At 36.1% G+C, this 19,384-nt stretch overlaps 2 protein-coding genes across 2 annotated transcripts; one reads left to right on the forward strand and one right to left on the reverse strand.

The window, feature by feature from the left end:
• On the forward strand, positions 1-7,776 carry LOC114723235 (dual specificity protein phosphatase PHS1). Its single transcript, XM_028909402.1, has 11 exons — positions 1-183; positions 405-482; positions 650-792; positions 1,240-1,444; positions 2,617-2,793; positions 2,899-3,059; positions 3,946-5,032; positions 5,661-5,807; positions 5,908-6,135; positions 6,728-6,885; positions 7,168-7,776. Exons 1-11 carry the CDS (start codon positions 130-132, stop codon positions 7,526-7,528), a joined length of 2,799 nt encoding a protein of 932 aa, XP_028765235.1. The 5' UTR covers positions 1-129; the 3' UTR covers positions 7,529-7,776.
• A 4,837-nt stretch (positions 7,777-12,613) lies between these two features.
• Positions 12,614-18,815, reverse strand: LOC114723233 (chaperone protein ClpC, chloroplastic-like). The gene is given in 11 exon segments (XM_028909400.1): positions 12,614-13,229; positions 13,232-14,147; positions 14,398-14,487; positions 14,567-14,642; positions 14,873-15,090; positions 15,664-15,879; positions 16,499-16,684; positions 16,776-16,898; positions 16,984-17,099; positions 17,679-18,270; positions 18,735-18,815. Coding segments are annotated over 11 exon segments (2,859 nt in total). The 5' UTR covers positions 18,801-18,815; the 3' UTR covers positions 12,614-12,969.
• Positions 18,816-19,384: the final 569 nt, after the last annotated feature.

The following is a 19,384-nucleotide window of genomic DNA, read 5'->3' on the forward strand; positions in this document are numbered from 1 at the left end:
CCAAACTCCTGAAATTCCTCTCAAATCCCCTGAAAAAAGCAAACTTCTTTGGCCGCCATTCCGTGCGATTTTGACTTCAAATTCTCACAAAAGCCCGCTCTTTTTCCGTTTTTCTTTTCTTATTTCCATATGGCAAAAGAGCAAAACCACGACGCTGCCATCATCAACCCTCTTCGACGCCAGGTTTGCATTTTATTCTGTTCTATCCTTCTCTTCCTCTTTCCCTCAATCTGATTACAAAAAAATGAATGATCACACCCATCATGCTGTCTTTTACATGCCATTATTTTAGATCTTTTTCTGTACCGAGTGTGATCTCGGAGTTGATATAATATTTTGATCGCCCTGGACTAATCCGCTGTGTTATCATACGTTGAGTTTATAATTACATGTGGGGATTGCAGAGCAAAGACGAAGATAGGGAATTGGAATTTGGATCCGACGAGCCTGAGGCTCCATTGCCTCTCACTGCTACTTCCCGGGTTTGTTTCTTTCCCCCTGACTTCACTGACTTTGTGATTTTCCGATTTCACTGGTTATTCAGGTTTTTTTCACTGTGCTATACTGCAATTGCAAAGATCGATAGATGTTTACGCTGTTGGAAACTTGAAGATTTACTTTTTCTTTGGGAAATCTGCAATGCACGCAGGTCTTGTATATGTTGGGAGATATCGCGGCAGGGCCTGCGTTTAGGTTTACGCAATGGCTCGAATCGGTTCGTAAACGCACTGCCAGAAATCGCCCCTCTGGCTTCCCCCACCGCCTTACGAGGCTTCCCGATGCTATGCCTAGGTTACTCTTCCCATTCATTCTTTTCCATTTGAGTCATTTCATGCCCACGTTCTGCCAGGTTTTTGCTTATCTTCAATTACTGTCGTCGAGTTAACCTGTCACACTTATGTACAATGCAATTATTGGATGCTTAAGGATATGCCTTATAAAGCGGATGTTAAAGGGGCATACCGTGAGCAGCTCGTGCATTAAAAGTTCTCTTTCTTCTTTCATCTCGTCTGAAACCCGTAATCAGATATGTCTAATCAATGACTCAGAATCTGTTAATAATTTTAATATTGTCTTTTTTAAAACAAACGAACCAACTAATATTCTATATGCTATATTGTTCTTGTGTAGGTGGGTTTTAAGCATCAAAGCCTTAGTTAACAATTGGTTTTTCAAAAATCAGAAGTGACATGCCTCTTCTAAAAATAGTGATTTTTTTTTTTTCCTCTTGGTTTCCAGTTCAGAAGGATCAATGGACGATCCAAAAAGTATTTCACCTCCTGTGCAAACAACAGAACTTAGTTTGTGGGAAAGACTTGGTAATGCTGCTATCTTGGACATCGAATCTAGTTCTTTTTCTTGGGAGAGGCTCTCTTCACTGCATCACACTGAACACAACAGCAGCACTGAACATTCTGAGGATGAAATGAACAAAGCTCTTGAGGTTTGTATCTTCTATGCTTGTGTACAAGCAAAAATAGATTTATATAACACTTATGTTTTATGTAAAGTCTCTCCAGGTTGAGGAGTGAATATGTACACTGGCTTTGTAACTTGCTTCGATCGTTTTATTTTCACCTTACCCTGAGAGACTGTTATAGGGTGACACATATATGATTTGAAGCACGGCAATACACGTAGGTAACTTAGGATTGATAGTTCTGTGAACTTTTGGAATTTTGTTTCTAGTTTAGCTTCCATCCCTTACATGTTGCCTTGGCACTTTGATATCCTTATGGAAGATTCATAAATAACAGAACGGAATTGAAAGAAACAAAGCGGAAGGAATTTACATCGTCTCTGTTTGGAAGTTTGATAAAGAAGCAGATGAAGATTCACATTTACTAAATGTGAAGGCAAGAATAAGGATCATAGATGTCCAATTACAATATAGTTCTTTTACTCTAATGTACTACTATGGGCGTAATTGTATTACTAGCGGAAGAAGATGCATGAACCTATTTGAGTTACAGGTCCATACAATTTAACGTTGTGTTTCCTTTTCTGAGGCTTTCTTCAATCATCACTTTTTCTGATAAGTAATAAACCAGGCAGTGAAATTTTAAACCTGTAGATAATTATTCTATATTCATAATCAAATTTGTCGGAAGAAATGGGGTGGAAGTTACCTACTCAAAGAGCAAATGACTTCTAGAATGCAACATAGTTGGAGTGAAAATTTGAACTTGGGATAGATATATAACTTAAAGGATAATAATGTTTATCAATAATTCAAATTCATATTCCCTCCCTTTACCCCTTAATCTGGTAGGGAATAAGAATGAGTTTGTGGATGGAAAAGGGATGGAAACTGTTTTCTCATTTTCCGTTTCGGTTCATTATTTTCAAAATTTCCAAACAAGGAAGTTTCCTTTCCATTCTGTCGATTACCATGCCCACAAACACACTAAGGCGTCTGCACTTGACTCGTTAATTTCTATCAGCTTGTTGACAGAATGGGTACTTGTCCATTCTATACACATTATATGAATCATTAATCATTTATTGTATTTTCTGTTTATAATAAAGTTTTTATTTTTGAAAAACAGAAATATTTGGTACACTTTATTTATTTTATTATCTTGCCTCAATTTCCGCTCAGTTGTGTGCACATAGGTAACTGTAAATTCTGGTGGAGTTGTCTTCTTTGCCTTCTTTAATCGCCTTGGGAGTGATGATACTTCTTCAAAGGAGGAAGCTGCTGTAATAAAAATATCATCGTCTAGAATGGCGACACAATCTGAACGCCTTGGATATGAATTTGCCAAGTGGTTGGGAGTCCAAACTCCTCAGGTGTTGCCTTTACTTTGATTTACGATAACTGTTACATCTGCAAGCTTGGGTTAGTAGGCTATAGTTCTGCCAAATTCATTTTCTTGTATTACTGGGAAAATGCAGGCTAGAGTTATTCACAATACCAGTCCAGAGTGGCTTCAAATAAAGGAAGCTGCAGAAAAAGCTAGAAATAGAGCATTTTCTGAAGGAGATGAAATTGGTGAAATGACTTGTTTAGAACTTTTGGAAGCACTCGAGCTTAGTAGGTGCCTCTTTTTTATGAGGTATGATCCTAATATTGGTTTAATGTGATAAAGTGTCATAAGATGGTTGTAAGGGATATCTTTTCTTGCTTTGTCACTTCCCTTTTTCTGGTGTAATTGGTACAGATATGGCTGATATGCTCATGTACAAGATTGTCTATTGACAATCAGCATGCCTTCTATAACTCTTCAGAGTTGATTGTTGTATTCTTCTTATAAAGTTCCACTGCCTTGTCTCTGCCAAGAAAGTGTCTCACGGAACTCATGTTTATTCTTTTTTCCTTTTAATTTAGATATTGCTTGAATAATCTATATAACAGTGTCTGCTTCTTCAGGATGATAAATTATTTCTTTTAGGTTTCTAGCATTTTTACGAAAATCCAAAGAATGATTCTTGGAGAATTATGATTGTGTTTTATTTGAATTGAATCATTAGCTCTCATCTGTGGACAAGGAAGGTTTTTATGAAGTTTTACCCGAGTTATTAGTTCTGTCAGTTATATAATGCACGAGTTCCATATAAGCAGGATGAATTTCCCCACTCTCTCAGTTTGAAATCATGAAAATGGTCGCAAATACTATGTCTTGCCAGGTGTTGTTGGCATGGAAGGGATGTGCATGTTTAAATGGAAGACTCGTGTGTCCTTTTGCTAGTGGGAAGGTGTAAATGAAAGTTGACATAGTAAGAAATGAGACTATATCCTCGCCAGGGCATTTTTGTGCTGACATTGAGTGCTAGTAAATTAGACAGATTCCATTGTGGCCATTTCCTAGGAAAGACAACAGCAATTAACACTGTACACCTTGTTTCACAAGTACATGGCTGCTTCTTTCTTTTTCCCTTTTTTATGTTTTTTATGACATTACTTTTGATTGGTTAAAGTAAATATTCAACATCTTTTTGCAGTTATATACATGGGTCACCTTTGTTAGAAAGCTCAACTGCATTTGAGTCTCAGGAATCTGCTGAAAGAACGGCAGCAGCTCTTGGCAGGGTATTGATGCTAGACCTAGTCATCAGAAATGAAGATAGGCTCCCATGCCGTCAGCTTAGATGGCGTGGGAATTCTGCAAATTTGCTGTTGGCTGAAAAGATGATGTCTGCAACCGCTAACTCTCTTGAAAAGGCCTTTGATTCTGCCATGAATCAATATAGACCAAGGGTGATAAGGGCACTTCAAAAAGAAAGAAGATCAACTTCTGTAGGTATCAGATTGAGTCCTAATAATCCTGGATTGCTTTCACAGGCCTCTGATACCTCAGATATCTCAGAATCACCAAGTTGTAGTGACATTAGCCTTGAAAGTCCAACTTCCGGTGAATCACAATGTACTGACATTGTGGCTATTGATTCTGGTGTTCCTCGGCGACCCCCTGCTGGAAAACGTGCAGATGATCAGGCTAATTATCCTAAGTTGGTTGAGTTACTTATCAATAGTTCTGGGTTTTGCTCGAACCTGTTACATGATATCACTGGAGGAAAATTAGGATCTCCTTCACTAGAAGAAATTAATAAAACTACTGATGTATATGCAAGTGAGACAGCATCAGTAGTTCATGAGTTCCGTAGCGGTTTCCGTGCTGCTCTTAGAGATCTTCAGGGATTTCATATATTCCTACTTACTCTACACCAAAAGCTTGATAGCTTATTAAGGTCATTTATGAACATTATAAGCAAAACATCACCAGGGGAGTCTGACAAAGAGGATTCAATGGTTCCTGATTCACCTTCACTAAATACTGGAGACGGTAGCTGTCCATCTCCAGCAACCAAGGACAGATCTGTTATCGAAAACCATCCAGATTATAGTGATTCAGAATCACAGAGAACCGCTCCAAGGGTATCATGGTCAGGGAATAAAGAAAACTCTGATACTGCTTCTCCTATGTCAAGGGAAGGTTGGCATGGAAAGTTCTACAAAGGAAGTGGGGATCCACTTCGTAGTAGTCTTCGCTTAACAGCAAAGCTACGCGACTTCCATAAATATGCAAAGGTCAGTCTCTTTTTTTTTTTTTTTTGGCCAAAAAAGGTTAGTCTCACTGGAAACATAACTTTGTTTACCCGTTTGGTGATTTTGGTCCCACTGGTAGAATCATCTAAATTGTTAGCCTCATAGGAAACAATCTGTGGCATATTGCTCTATTGTTTCATTAGGTTTAATTCTAAACAAGTTTTAATTTGATTAAAATTTTAAAAAAATCATCAATAAATATATGAAACATTTTAATCACAATAGAAAAAAGATGATACTGCAACTGAAAAATAGCAGGGGCTAAATATGTTAACAGTGATTTTGAGTGAGCATATTTATCTCAATAATTTTCTGCTTCTGACTTATTCTAAAAAGGAGAAGCACCTCTGCAGAACGAAAAACGAAAAAAAAAAAGAAAAGAAAAGAAAAGAAAACTTCTGCTATTACTTTAGAGTAGGTTTATTAATTTATCATTCTCCTCCAAAGCTGAAAATGAATACTTTTCTGAAAAATAAGCTGCTTATTTTTTGTTTTAAGAAAAACCCCAACAATGTGGTTGGCAAAGGAGAATTGTGAAACATTTTAAACTTAGCTTTGCCTTTGCCATGTAGCAACACTTTTTTGTATTCCTCTCTTACCATGAATCCAGGTTGATGCAGAGTCTAATAAAGAATTAGAACAGTGGAACGAAACACTTAAAAGTGATGCCATCAAGCTATGCCAGGACAACAATTTCAACACTGGATTTTTTGAGTGCAGCGATAATAACAGTGTTGTTGATGCATATGAACTGAAGGTATCTTGGACTATAGTCTTTTGCAGAATTAAAACACCGAAGACTTTGTCTAGTTGTGAGGAACGTGCATATTCACATAGGATATACGTTTAAATTTCAGGTCAGACTTGAGCACATTCTTGAAAGGATTGCATTAATCTCTGAGGCTGCAAATACAGAGAAGCCATCTGCTGTTACAAATAGTCTATTCATTGGTGGGGCACTGGCTGCAAGATCTGTATACACACTGCAACACTTGGGAATCACTCATATTCTGTGTTTGTGCACCAATGAAATTGGGCAGTCTGATTCTCAGTTTCCTGATCTATTTAAGTACAAAAATTTCTATGTAAGTCAAATTTTCTTTTGTTTTATTCAACTATTTTAGTCAATTATCTGCAGAAGCTTAGTTATTGTCTTGTCCTTGCTCCTGGCTGGTGTTGAGAACAAGGTTTGCTCGTACATGCACCCTCATGGCATGAATCAAATTAATTTTGCATAGTAGCCTTGGAATTTTTATTCACCACTTGTGTAACTACTTCTTGGAGTTTTTCAATCATTATGTGATATTCTTACTCTATAACCTTTTCTTAGACAAATATGGGATCCAGGTGACATTGAAAGCTTTATTTCTTTCTGCATTTTCTTTTCGTTGCCAATTCCTATCTCTTTGTTCTATTGTGAAAGGCATTACAGTTATGATAGTGATTAGAGTCCAATGAGCTAACTATGAGAAGTCAGATTATCTACTAGGGGCGAGCTTCAACATGTTATTTGTTATGCTTGTGATCTGTGTGCTCCTTTATCTTACGCTATACACTCGTTCTTGTGCTCGTGCATAATATACTTTAGTGTTGGATAGGATACCAGCTATACTCTTGCTGTCAGATCCAAGGGGGTATTCATGTTAATCTTATTCTCTGTTTTCATTATTGGAACAGGTTTGTGACGATATAGATTCTAACATCAGCAGCATATTTGAAGAAGCCTGTGACTTTATTGATCATGTTGAACAGAAAGGCCAGAGAATTTTAGTTCATTGCTTCGAAGGGAAAAGCAGAAGCGTCACGTTGGTCCTTGCTTACTTAATGCTCAGGAAGTAAGTAAAATATAAAAGGGGGAAACCGTGTAATCATATTCATGTGTACATTAGAGAATGATACTACTAATATACATCAACAACCAATCTACCTCTTTTTCTTTTATCTTATTTTATTTCATCTGGTAGATGGAAATTTAAAATTAATTGACTTAGATGCCAGAAAACTATCTTGTTGTAATTGAGCATGTGGCAAACGCGAAATTCTTCTTCCATAGTTGAGAGTCACTACAAAGTATCTTGAACATTGGCAACCATAAGCTTTTGTGAATTGTGGCGCAGGAAGTTCACTTTACTAGAAGCATGGAATATTCTGAAACGAGTTCATCGTCGAGCACAACCCAATGATGGCTTCGCAAAGATCTTACAGGAATTGGATAAGAAACTGCATGGAAGGGTCTCCATGGAGTGGCAGCAAAGGAAACCGATGATGAAGGTTTGTCCAATTTGTGGAAAAAATGCAGGACTAAGTAGCAGCTCGCTTAAGTTGCATCTGCAGAAATCCCATAAAAAACTATCATCAGGGAGCGTGGATAGTGCTATGACGATGGAGATCCAGAAGGCTTTAACAGCTTTGAAAATTAGTCGTGGCGGGAGTGTCAGCCCCACGCAAAGGCAGCCTAGTTCAATAGTGGATGAGTGAATGCAAATTGCAAATTCATTTTGATGCATAAATGTCAACGAGGTTTATTCATGTCTTACAAATTTGATCTGTTTCCTTTTCCACCCTCTCTTCTTCTGGACGCAAGTAGATAGGACATGGAAAGTAGTTGAGGCAGCTTCAAATATGATTTTATACATACATCACTGAAAGTATGTGCATGTTTATAGAACAGATGTAACACAGTTTATATTGTATAATGAAGCCATGCATGTGTCCTGGTTTGCGCTTGTTTTGGATTCTGTTTTTTTTTTTTTTTTAATATTTCTACCCTGAATAATCATATTAAAACTATGCTATTATATAGTAATATACGTAGGAAACTTTTGTTTAATGTTTGCAAATTTAATTATTATTATTTTTTCTTAGTAGTTCTTTAGTTTGTGTTTTTTTTAAACTAAAAATGCTTATATAAGTTATAGTTTTATCACGATGGTTGAAAAAGTATTTATAATTTTTTATTATATAATTTTATTTGTATAAGTATCTTTTTTTTAATTGTTGAACTACTTATTTTACTATTAAATAATCTTCAAATATTATTTCATCGTAGTAAATGATTTATAATTGAATTGCACATTATTTTATATTACGCTAGGGAAAAAAACATTATTTACAATTTAGTATGGAGCTCTAACAAATTTCTGGAAAAATCTTGTACCTTATACTGTCAAACTAAAAAGAAAAAAACCTAAACAATAAATAATTAAAAAAGTACTACTTTCAATCTTTTATATAAGAGCTAATTGATTAGTTTAAGTAAATTAAAAAAATTAGTTAAGTTAGTTATTTATAATAAGTAGGTATTATCTCTCTTAAAATATCATTGCTAATATGTATATTGGGTAGAGCTTCTAATTTGATAAAACTTTTAATATATGCAACTATTGTAAGGATTATTTTAAAAAAAATGGATAAATATGAAAAACAAAGTGAATTGAGATTTTATATTTAGGAACAAATTAAAAGCTTCTGATTTCAAGGACGAGAGATAGTATATACATTTCTATAAGAAATCTACAAGTCTATAACAATTGTATAAGAAATTAATATTAGAATATTTTATTAGAATACTCCATAGATACGCTAAACTTTGAAAATATAAATTCTAGAGGGTAAATGAGTTCCATTAATACATTTAGAAGGTGATCCTGCACTCAAGGTTAACCATCCCCATGAAGAATAATTAACAATCTAGTTAAAAATAAGGGAAAATTACAAATAAAAACCCTCCAATATATAAAATAGCTATTAGGGACCCTGAATTTGAAAAATAGCTTCAAAGGACCCGGTCCCAAATTACAAATATGAAATGATGGTGGAATGTCCAAAATGCCCTCTGTTTTTTTCTCTTTCTTCCTCTCCAGATCATCTTCTTCCCGACCTTTCCTCCTCATTTTCCTCTCTCTCTTCATTCCCTCTTTCCTCTCCAAGTTTCCTTCCCAAAGTATATGGAACTCAAAATGTCCTTCGGTAGTCCTATCTTCATTGTCATCCCCCGTCACTTTCTTCTTATCTTGCTTAACTGCTCTTTCGTCGACAATGAAACCTCTTCCATCATTCTCTCTATTGCTGTGGAAGGAGAGGAGAGTCGGGGAGTTTGAGGGAGAGTGATAGTCATTTGCAATGCTTGTAATGTTTGCTTGCAATATGTGTGATGATTGCTTGGTGCTAAGACAACGCCCAACAAATCTGAATTTTTATTCTTCATTTCTATTTTGATTTTCAGCTTGTGTTCATAATTGAAAATAACAAGTTTGATAAGTTGTTGAAAATAAGAAGTTGACAAGTTCTAATACCCACTTCACGACAAGTTCAGTAATGCGAATAACAAGTTTAGCAAGGTAAATAACAACTTCTGATAAGCAATTCATAGAAATTCGAGTTTCTGTGTTAAAATGACAGCATTTTCATATTTCTTTAGCAGATGACAAGTTCTGATACACAATTCATAACAAGTTCAGTAAGATGAATGACAACTTCTGATAAGCAATTCATAGAAATTTGAGTTTCTATGTTAAAATGACAGGTTCCCATTAGGTTTTCATACTTTTTCTGTTAAAATGACTGGATTTCCACATTGATTTATCAAATGATAGGTTCACAATAGAAAATGACAAGTTTTCATAAGATTTTCATACTTTTTTTGCTGGAATTACAGTTTATACATTTTTGACAGCAACCACTTCTGATAAACATGAAATGACAAGTTCACAATGAAAAATGACAAGTTAAGTATGGGAAATGACAAGTTCCCATAACGTTTTCATATATTTTCATACTTTTTCTGCTAGAATTACAATTTGCACATTTCTGACAGCACCCACTTCTGATAATTGCAAACAAGCTCTAAATTGTGAAAATCAAATATGATGATTGTATTTCGGTAGATAAATCGACCAAGGTGTGGGATGTGAGGAACAAACGAGTCCTAAATACAGTGCTAAATGAATAAAGTTCTCGCCTTATATGTAGAATTTGATGGTTTCTTGTTTATATGATATGACAATTTACATTTGGGATTTCATGGTTGAGGATGCACTTGTGAGTGGATATGATCATCGTAGTGCATTTGCCGCTGGTGTTGATATGAGCATGCTTCTTGAGGGGCTTATGAGAGTTCTGGTGCTATAGTTTTATACATTAAGAGGAAATGAGAGGTGAAATTGATGATGAAAGATGTTAATTAGAAGTGGTTGCTGTCAGAAATCTGCACATTGTTATTTTAGCAGAGAAATTTACATTTGTATGAAAACGTGATGGGAACTTGTCATTTTACATACTTAACTTGTCATTCGCTATTATGGACTTGTAATTTACTGTTTATCAAAAGTGTTTGCTGTCAGAAATCTGCACATTGTTATTTTAACAGAGAAATTTACAATTGTATGGAAACGTTATGGGAACTTATTATTTTACATACTTAACTTGTCATTCGCTATTGTGGACTTGTCATTTACTATTTATAAAAAAATGGTTGCTGTCAGCAATGTGCAAATTGTAATCCAAGCAGAAAAAGTATGAAACCATTATGGGAACTTGTCATTTGCCATACTTAACTTGTCATTTTCCATTATGAACTTGTTATTTCGTGTTTATAAAAAATGGGTGCTGTCAGAAATGTGCAAATTATAATTCTACCAGAAAAAGTATGAAAATGTATAAACATTATGGGAACTTGTCATTTGCCATACTTAACTTGCCATTTTTCATTATGAACTTGTCATTTCGTATTTATCAGAAGTTGTTGCTGTCAGAAATGTGCAAACTGTAATTCCAGCAAAAAAAGTATGAAAATCTTATGGAAACTTGTCATTTTCTATTGTGAACTTGTCATTTGATAAATCAATGTCGAAATCTAGTCATTTTAACAGAAAAAGTATGAAAACCTAATGGGAACCTGTCATTTTAACACAGAAACTCAAATTTTTATGAATTGCTTATCAGAAGTTGTCATTCGCCTTATTAAACTTGTTATTTGACTTATTGAACTTGTCATAAATTTTGTATCAGAACTTGTCATCTGTTAAAAAAATATGAAAATGCTGTCATTTTAACACAGAAACTCGAATTTCTATGAATTGCTTATCAGAAGTTGTTATTTTCCTTGCTAAACTTGTTATTCGCATTATTGAACTTGTTGTGAAGTGGGTATCAGAACTTGTCAACTTCTTATTTTCAACAACTTATCAAACTTGTTATTTTCAATTATGAACACAAGCTGAAAATCAAAATAGAAATGAAGAATAAAAATCCAGATTTGTTGGGTGATGTCTCAGCACTAAGCAATTATCATACACATTGCAAGCAAACATTACAAACATTGCAAATGACTATCACTCTCCCTCAAGCTCCCTGACTCTCCTCTCCTTCTACAGCAACAGAGAGAATGATGGAAGAGGCTTCATTGTCGACGAAAGAGCAGCTAAGCAAGATAAGAAGAAAGTGACGGGGGATGACAATGAAGATAGGACTACCGAAGGATATTTTGAGTTCCATATACTTTGGGAAGGAGTGAGGAGAGGGAAGGAAACTTGGAGAGGAAAGAGAGAACGAAGAGAGAGAGAAAAATGAGGAGGAAAGGTCGGGAAGAAGATGATCTGAAGAGGAAGAAAGAGAAAAAAAACAGAGGGTATTTTGGACATTCCACCATCATTTCATATTTGCAATTTGGGACCGGGTCCTTTGAAACTATTTTCCAAATTCAAGGTCCCTAATAGCTATTTTATATATTGGAAGGTCTTTATTTGCAATTTTTCCTAAAAATAATTGGCACTTCAAATTATCCGTAATGAAATTTTATTTTTTTAAAAAAAGATTGCTTAGCTTGTCCATATGGTTTGGTTTGTTTGATGCGTTGTTGGCAAAGAAATGTTTTGTTCAAGGGAAATTGACATAAAAAAAGTTTAAAATTGTAATATTTCAATTCAGACACTCAAGACTTCAAAATCTCAGGGAAAGAAGTGATGTCTGATTGAGTATTTTACAAATGTAGTTAAATGACAAAAATATCTTTATATAAAAAAGTTTATTAACAAGTTGTGAACTGATAATGATAAATGTTGAACAACAAATAACAAGAAATGTACTGACAATGAGAAGTTATTTATCAATAAGTTGTAAACTGACAATAACAAGCATTAAACAGTTAATAACAAGAAATGTACTAATAATAACAAATTTAATAGCTTTTACTTTAAATATAATATAATAACATTTTAATCATTTAACTATATTTATAAAATATCAAATCAGACACTTTTTTTTTTTTTAAGGATTTTGAACTTTTAGGTGCCTGAATCTAACTTTTTTTTATGTCATTTTTCTTTTGTTCAATGAGTTACCAAATATCAAAACAAAGAAGCTTAGGCCAAAAACCTAAAAAAAGGCAAAACAAATCCAATGCTTTAGAAAAAAGACCTTAATATAAAGATTATGAGGAAGCGTTTAATCATAAGGATCGGAGAATATAAAAGCTCATCTATTCTTAAAGTTATCCCTTACAGACACGAATTCATCTCAAATTTCAAAGCTAAATAGGAACCTCTGAAAGAAAACAACAAATCATAGCCAAGTAACAATAGTGCGATGTTACCACTTTAGTATCCCCGTCAAGAGAATTTTTCCTTGTCATACAAGCATGTTCGGGTTAACAAGTATTCTTGCCATCTCAACTCATGAGTCATGACACCACCCCGCATTCATACTGTAAAGCTGGGATAATTCATAATATTACACAATCGCAAACGCATATCTACAAGTTCAAGTTATCCCAGCTAGAACAAACACAGGCTTTTTCCTGTCCATCAGTAATAGTAAAAAGATTTGGTTCACTTTCAAAAAAGACCAAACATGAGAAATGTTTCAGTAAGACATGAATACGAGCATCATCTCTACAAGGGCAACCTGTTAAGATGGCCATTTTATACAGGGATAGCCTCCGGCAAGGTCTCTGGAGCACCACTGCTTCCATTCAGCACAATCACATTCCCATCAGAATCGACATCCACTATAACAGAATCACCCTCCTTGATCTCTCTAGCAAGCATCTTCTCAGCCATGCTGTCCTCCAAAAGTCGCATTATGGCTCTTCTTAAAGGCCTGGCTCCATAACTGGGATTATAACCTTCCTCGACCACTCTATCCCTAAACCTTTCGGTAACTTGAAGTTCAATTTCTTTGGCTTTAATCTGTCAAAGACTTCCTTCAGCATTATATCAGCAATCTCCTTCACTTCCAGCTTTGTGAGTTGCCTGAAAACAATCATTTCATCTAACCTATTCAAAAACTCTGGTCTAAAGTATTGTTTCAATTCCTCAGTCACCAGACTCTTGATACGGTTATAGCTGCTGTCCTTCTCATCATAGTCAAGGTCGAATCCTATTCGACGGCCACCTTTCTCAATCACACTGCTTCCTACGTTTGAAGTCATTATCAGAAGTGTATTCTTGAAGTCCACAGTTCTGCCCTTGCTGTCTGTTAGCCTTCCGTCTTCAAGAATTTGAAGCATCATGTTGAATACATCAGGATGAGCTTTCTCGATTTCATCAAAGAGGACTACAGTATAGGGCCGACGCCGAACTGCCTCAGTCAACTGGCCACCTTCAGTGTAACCGACATATCCAGGAGGGGAACCAATGAGCTTAGAGACAGTGTGCCTTTCCATAAATTCACTCATGTCAAGCCGAATCATGGCTTCTTCAGAGCCAAAGTAGTATGCAGCCAATGCTTTTGCCAACTCAGACTTCCCTACACCAGTTGGACCAGAAAATATGAAGCTGGCAATGGGACGATTCGGGTTCTTTAACCCAACCCGGGCTCGGCGTATAGCCCGACTAATGGCTTTCACTGCTTCATCCTGACCAACAACCCTTTTGTGTAGGGTCTCCTCCATCTTAAGGAGGCGATCAGATTCATCTGTTGAGACTTTCTCAACTGGGATACCAGTCCAAGAAGAGACGATGTGTTGGATGTCAACTTCAGTAACAACTGGACCTACATCTCCTGCCTCACTCTCAGCCTTGCTCATCTCCTTGCCTTTCTCTACAAGTGCTGAGATTTGTGCCTTAAGATCCATTTCTCTATCTCGTAGCTCTCCTGCCTGCTCAGAATTTCAAGTGTCAGCAATCCATTAATTATTGACTAAACAAGATTTCAAATTAACAGGAGACAAAATAACTTCATTAAAACAATGAAAATGTCAATAATATCCTCTTAAGTTATAATGAAACAAGTTGCTTCAAAATTTTAAAGAAACCCATCATTCTCTTTTGTAATAAAGCCATAGACTGTCTCTAAAAACATCAGTTTCACCAAAAACATACAAGTAGTCTTGAAATAAAAGGCATTACTTTTTCAAAGTCTTGGTTGCGGACAGCTTCTTCTTTCTCCTTCACGATCTGCCTCACCTCTTTGTCCAGCTCTTTAGCTTCTTCAGGTAACTAGAATGACATAAACCCAGCTCAAGTAGCACAAAACTAATCAATAAAAGATCAGCTAGGGTAAAAATACACAAGCTACCTGTGCGTGTTGGAGTCGAACTCGGGATCCAGCCTCATCAACCAAATCTATAGCTTTGTCGGGCAAAAATCGATCACTGCAGGGAACATAATCATTTAAAAACCAGGAATCACTTGGTTAAAATACAATGGAGCATCTAATTAATCAAAAGATATTGCACAATTACATTAGAAATAAAATTTTAACAAAGGAAAGAGGACAATTCACATTGCACCGCCAGCTTCATTCCAGCTTCAACACGGAACCTTATATACTACATCAACAAAAAAAAAAAGAAAGAAAGAAAAAAAATAAATGGCAACAAACCTGATATACTGGTGAGAGAGCTGAGCAGCAACTACAAGAGCTTCATCAGTGTACCGGAGTTTGTGGTGAATCTCATAACGTTCTCTAAGCCCTCTCAGAATTTGTATTGTCTCATCCACAGTAGGTTCCGGTACTTTAACTGGTTGGAACCGCCTCTCCAATGCTGGATCTTTTTCAATGTGTTTCCTATATTCATCCAGAGTTGTGGCTCCTATACACTGTACAAATCATTAAGCATATAGTTACTAAATCTAATTTCAATATAAGCAGCAATAGCTATATTTAACAACTTATCAGTGGTCAACAAAGTAACAGCTTGCCAAGAACTCCGTAAACAGTTAGTCTAACTTCATCATTTGGCATTCTAAGATTAGAACTGTTTTGGAATTTCATATTCCAAACCTCAATGTTGGTTATTACTTACTAGTATTAATTTGGGTGGCTACATGCCAGCAATAATTGTAACTATATTGGCAATTGATAGCTGACCTAAAGCAGCCTTTTCTGATGTTCAATAATGGTTTCACTTCAAAGCACATTAATATGGTGCAACCACAAAAAAAGATTAAGCATTCCTTTCTTAAATCATGAACTCACTGGGGCAGTGAAAACATATAACCAACGATGCATAGGCAACACTACCCATATTTTCAGGTTTAGACAGGTTTGGGTAAAAGTCATCCAAAAATGAAAAGCCAAAAGCCAAAAAGAAGCAAAAATAACTGTTCATGACTTCATTCCCATAAATTTAACATTATACCCATTTGGTACTACCCAAGAGCGAATATTACCTGCAGTTCACCTCTTGCAAGAGCTGGTTTTAATATATTTGCAGCGTCAATTGCTCCTTCAGCAGCTCCAGCTCCAATTAGAGTGTGCACTTCATCAATGAAAAGTATTATCTCATCACTTTGTTTGATTTCCTCCATTAGCTTCTTTAATCTCTCCTCAAACTCTCCACGATATTTAGTTCCAGCAACAAGTAGACCCATATCAAGGGTTATAACCTAAATCATTCAAAAGAAAGTAATCTATTAGAAAACAATAGGAGAGGCACCAAAATATAACCAACTGCTTATTAAAGGAACAGACATAATCACTTTTATCTAGAAACTAGGATAGATCTCAACCATGCCTGTTTTACAGCAGCATCATTGATTAAATAACAAGGACAGAGAAACTGCCTTAGCACTTCTGTTGATTTAACAGAGGCGACTAGAGGTGGCATGTTTGAATCAGACAGTCATATGTCAAATGAGATTAAGAAGCAAAATCTTTCACATGAGTCAGGTTCCAAACTCCAGAAAAATATGTTTAACGTGTTTTATGAATGTAAAACTTATGTCAGAATCAGCTGACTGTTAAAAACTATAAAGACATTGGACCCAAATACACACCCAAAAACCTTGGTGTTTTGGTGCAATACATTCCTTGTTTCCCAACATGAAAACTCTCAAGCAGAAAAATACAGGAAATGAGACAATATTTCAAAACAAGTTGGCAGTCAATCAGTAAGTTGATTGTATTTAGCGGTACCAAAAAAGGGAGAAGGGAACACTACCTTAAATTTACAGTGAACCTAAGAACTATAATTAATCGTTGACACAGATGAAACTATTATCTGACCTTCTTTCCCTCTATGGTTTCAGGTACATCACCATTTGCAATTCTCTGAGCAAGACCCTCAGCAATTGCTGTCTTCCCAACACCAGGTTCTCCAATTAAACAAGGATTATTTTTAGTGCGGCGCCCTAAAATTTGAGTGACACGTTCAATTTGCGGCTGCCTTCCAACAACAGGGTCCAATTTTCCCTGCAAAGGAGGGAAGAATAGATATAATAAGTCTATGTATACATTGATGCATCATATCATCAATCATCAATAAATACAGACTTTCAATTACCTCTTCAGCTAGCTTGGTCAAATTGGTACCATATTCCTCCAAAGTTGGCATTTTATTGCCACTGCTTCCTGCGCCCACAGTAGCAGTGACACTGTCAGCACTCTCACCAATCATGCGAATAACCTGTGCCCATAAAAAAATATATTAACTAACATGGAAGTTAAGATTATCAACAGATCAAAAACAAAAAGGATGAAAGGAAACTAGCCTGTGTGCGAATATTAGTTGGATCAGCACCCAGGTTTTCAAGAACACGTGCTGCAACACCTTCGCCCTCACGAAGGAGACCCAGAAGCAAATGCTCAGATCCAATATAGTTGTGTCCTGAAATTCTCATCAAGTAAGGATTAAATGTCACAGCAAGCTACGACAAAATATAGAAACACCAAAGAGGATCTTCATCGCTCATGGGAACACAAAAGCTCCAACTCACTTAAATGTTTCGCTTAAAATTTTGGAAGGAAAAGGGAATCAGATGAAGGTGATTTACCGTGTATGCAGGGGTTAATCATCCACTAGGGCCCAATGGAAGGGTTCCTATTGCATGTATAAGTTTAAACTTGGAAGTTGGAAGCTTTCTAATGCTAACTACTCAGTTTTTGTTCATCATTTCTCTCCATTTCAGTCTTGCAAGCACTAATAAGATATCTCATCCTCTAATAATGGGCACTTAGCGGACCTCCTCGAGTTGTGCAAAATAACTAAAATACAAGATCTAATATAATCCAAATGCTTCCGGTCAAAAAAAAAAAAAAATCCAAATGCAAGTACCCTATGCAAGCGAGTTTTCAAAAAAATTGGTACAGAACAGGAAGACAAGCAGAAGGAAAAAAAAATGGTGAAGATTTTATGAGCTTACTAATTTGATCACATAAGAAATAGATGAATGTACTAACAAATTACCAAGTTGGCGGGCTTCTTCAAGTGAGAGTTCCAATACCCGCTTTGCTCGAGGTGTGAATGGAATTTCAACAGCAACAAATCCACTACCCCTTCCAATTATCTTCTCCACTTCCACACGTGCATCTTTAAGGTTGATCCCCATAGACTTCAGAACCTTAGCAGCAATACCAGTGCCTTCGCCAATGAGACCCAATAGAATCTGCTCTGTTCCAACAAAATTGTGACCAAGACGTCTAGCTTCCTCCTGTGCAAGCATAATCACTTTGATTGCCTTCTCTGTGAAACGCTCAAACATGGCTTTAGGTACACATCTGCTGGCCCTTCCTCGTCTAAAAGATGTTGCAATTGACACCTTAGAATAAAAATCTTGTTCAGATCTTAACATTGTGTCCAAGGGATTAATGGTTCGTAATCCTGAGAAACCAATCATTCCTACTCCAGATGCCCGTAAAGTACACATCATTTTCACTGATCTTCTTGATTTTTTAGACCCCTTATGCTGAACATTCCTTTGCCCAGCCACTAAACGTGGGACATCAATTGATTGAGCCAAAAGCCTAGACATGATTTCTGAATAGTTGGCTGCAGTGATCTGTTAAGAGGATGTGTTAGCCAGCAACACTCTAGAGTTCCAATATCATAATGCATTGAATTGAAATACTTAGGGAGAAAGAGCCGTAGCAAATACAAAATTGAAATTAGAATGTCATACTAGGAGACTAAAACAAATAAAATACTTTCTTCCGATACTTATAGACGTATATTCCTCCTAATTACAGCTTATAAAGAAATCGAAACTTTAATAACCTGCAGATGTTCAATTAAGGAAATCAAATTCATATCAACAAGAGTAATAAGGAAAAAGGAAACATTAAAATAAGCGACATATTAGATATAGTAAGACCACCACTATTCATTCTTTAACAGTAGTGTGTAGTGATCAATAATGGCATAATCTCCATCATTCCCTAATCATATCAAAGTACATAAATAACTATCTTGACGAAAGATTCTTGCCTTAAAGGAATTAAATATAAAAGAGGCACACAACTGTACCTGCTTTCTACCAACAGTTCTAATTTCGAAGCATTGAAGATGAGCTCCAATAAGTGGATTGAGCATGGATAGAAAATTTATAGCATTGACAAATTTCCACGGAAAATAAACAATTGAATAATAATATTAACATCTTTAGTAAAACTCAAACTCTTCAAAGGGACTTCATAAGAAGCACTCCGTGCCTCCGAACACCAACCCCAAATTTCAAGAAACGACGGGCGGTTCATCACCTGAGCCAAACCCCGAATCCTAATTCCTAATAGAAGCAGCTTGTACTAACAATCCACAGAACAGACCACCAAAAAAAAAACAACAACCGTGAATTCAAAAGAAACAAACTTACCCGAAGCCTTAGCAGTCTCTGATAACTAATTCACAGAAAATTTTCAAGAAATGATGAGTATAAAACGGAGGCGGAAGAAAGACCGGTCTTTTTTCGTCCAAAGGAAAAAAGGAGAGGAGTTTATATGGTCGACAAAAAAGAACGGCATGCGAGGTACATATGGTCCCCCGTGGACACTGCAAGATATCTATCCCTATTCTCTTCGTCGTCGATTAGCGCGCGGTACTGCATTATCCTTGATGCACCGTCCCGTACCCGATCATTTAGATTAAAACGGTAATTCCTGTGGGACTGGCCGGAATTC

The sequence above is a fragment of the Neltuma alba genome, unplaced genomic scaffold (genome assembly GCF_004799145.2).
Source record: "Neltuma alba isolate B1F8T4 unplaced genomic scaffold, ASM479914v2 tig00012126_pilon, whole genome shotgun sequence".
NCBI classification, from domain to species: Eukaryota; Viridiplantae; Streptophyta; class Magnoliopsida; order Fabales; family Fabaceae; genus Neltuma; species Neltuma alba.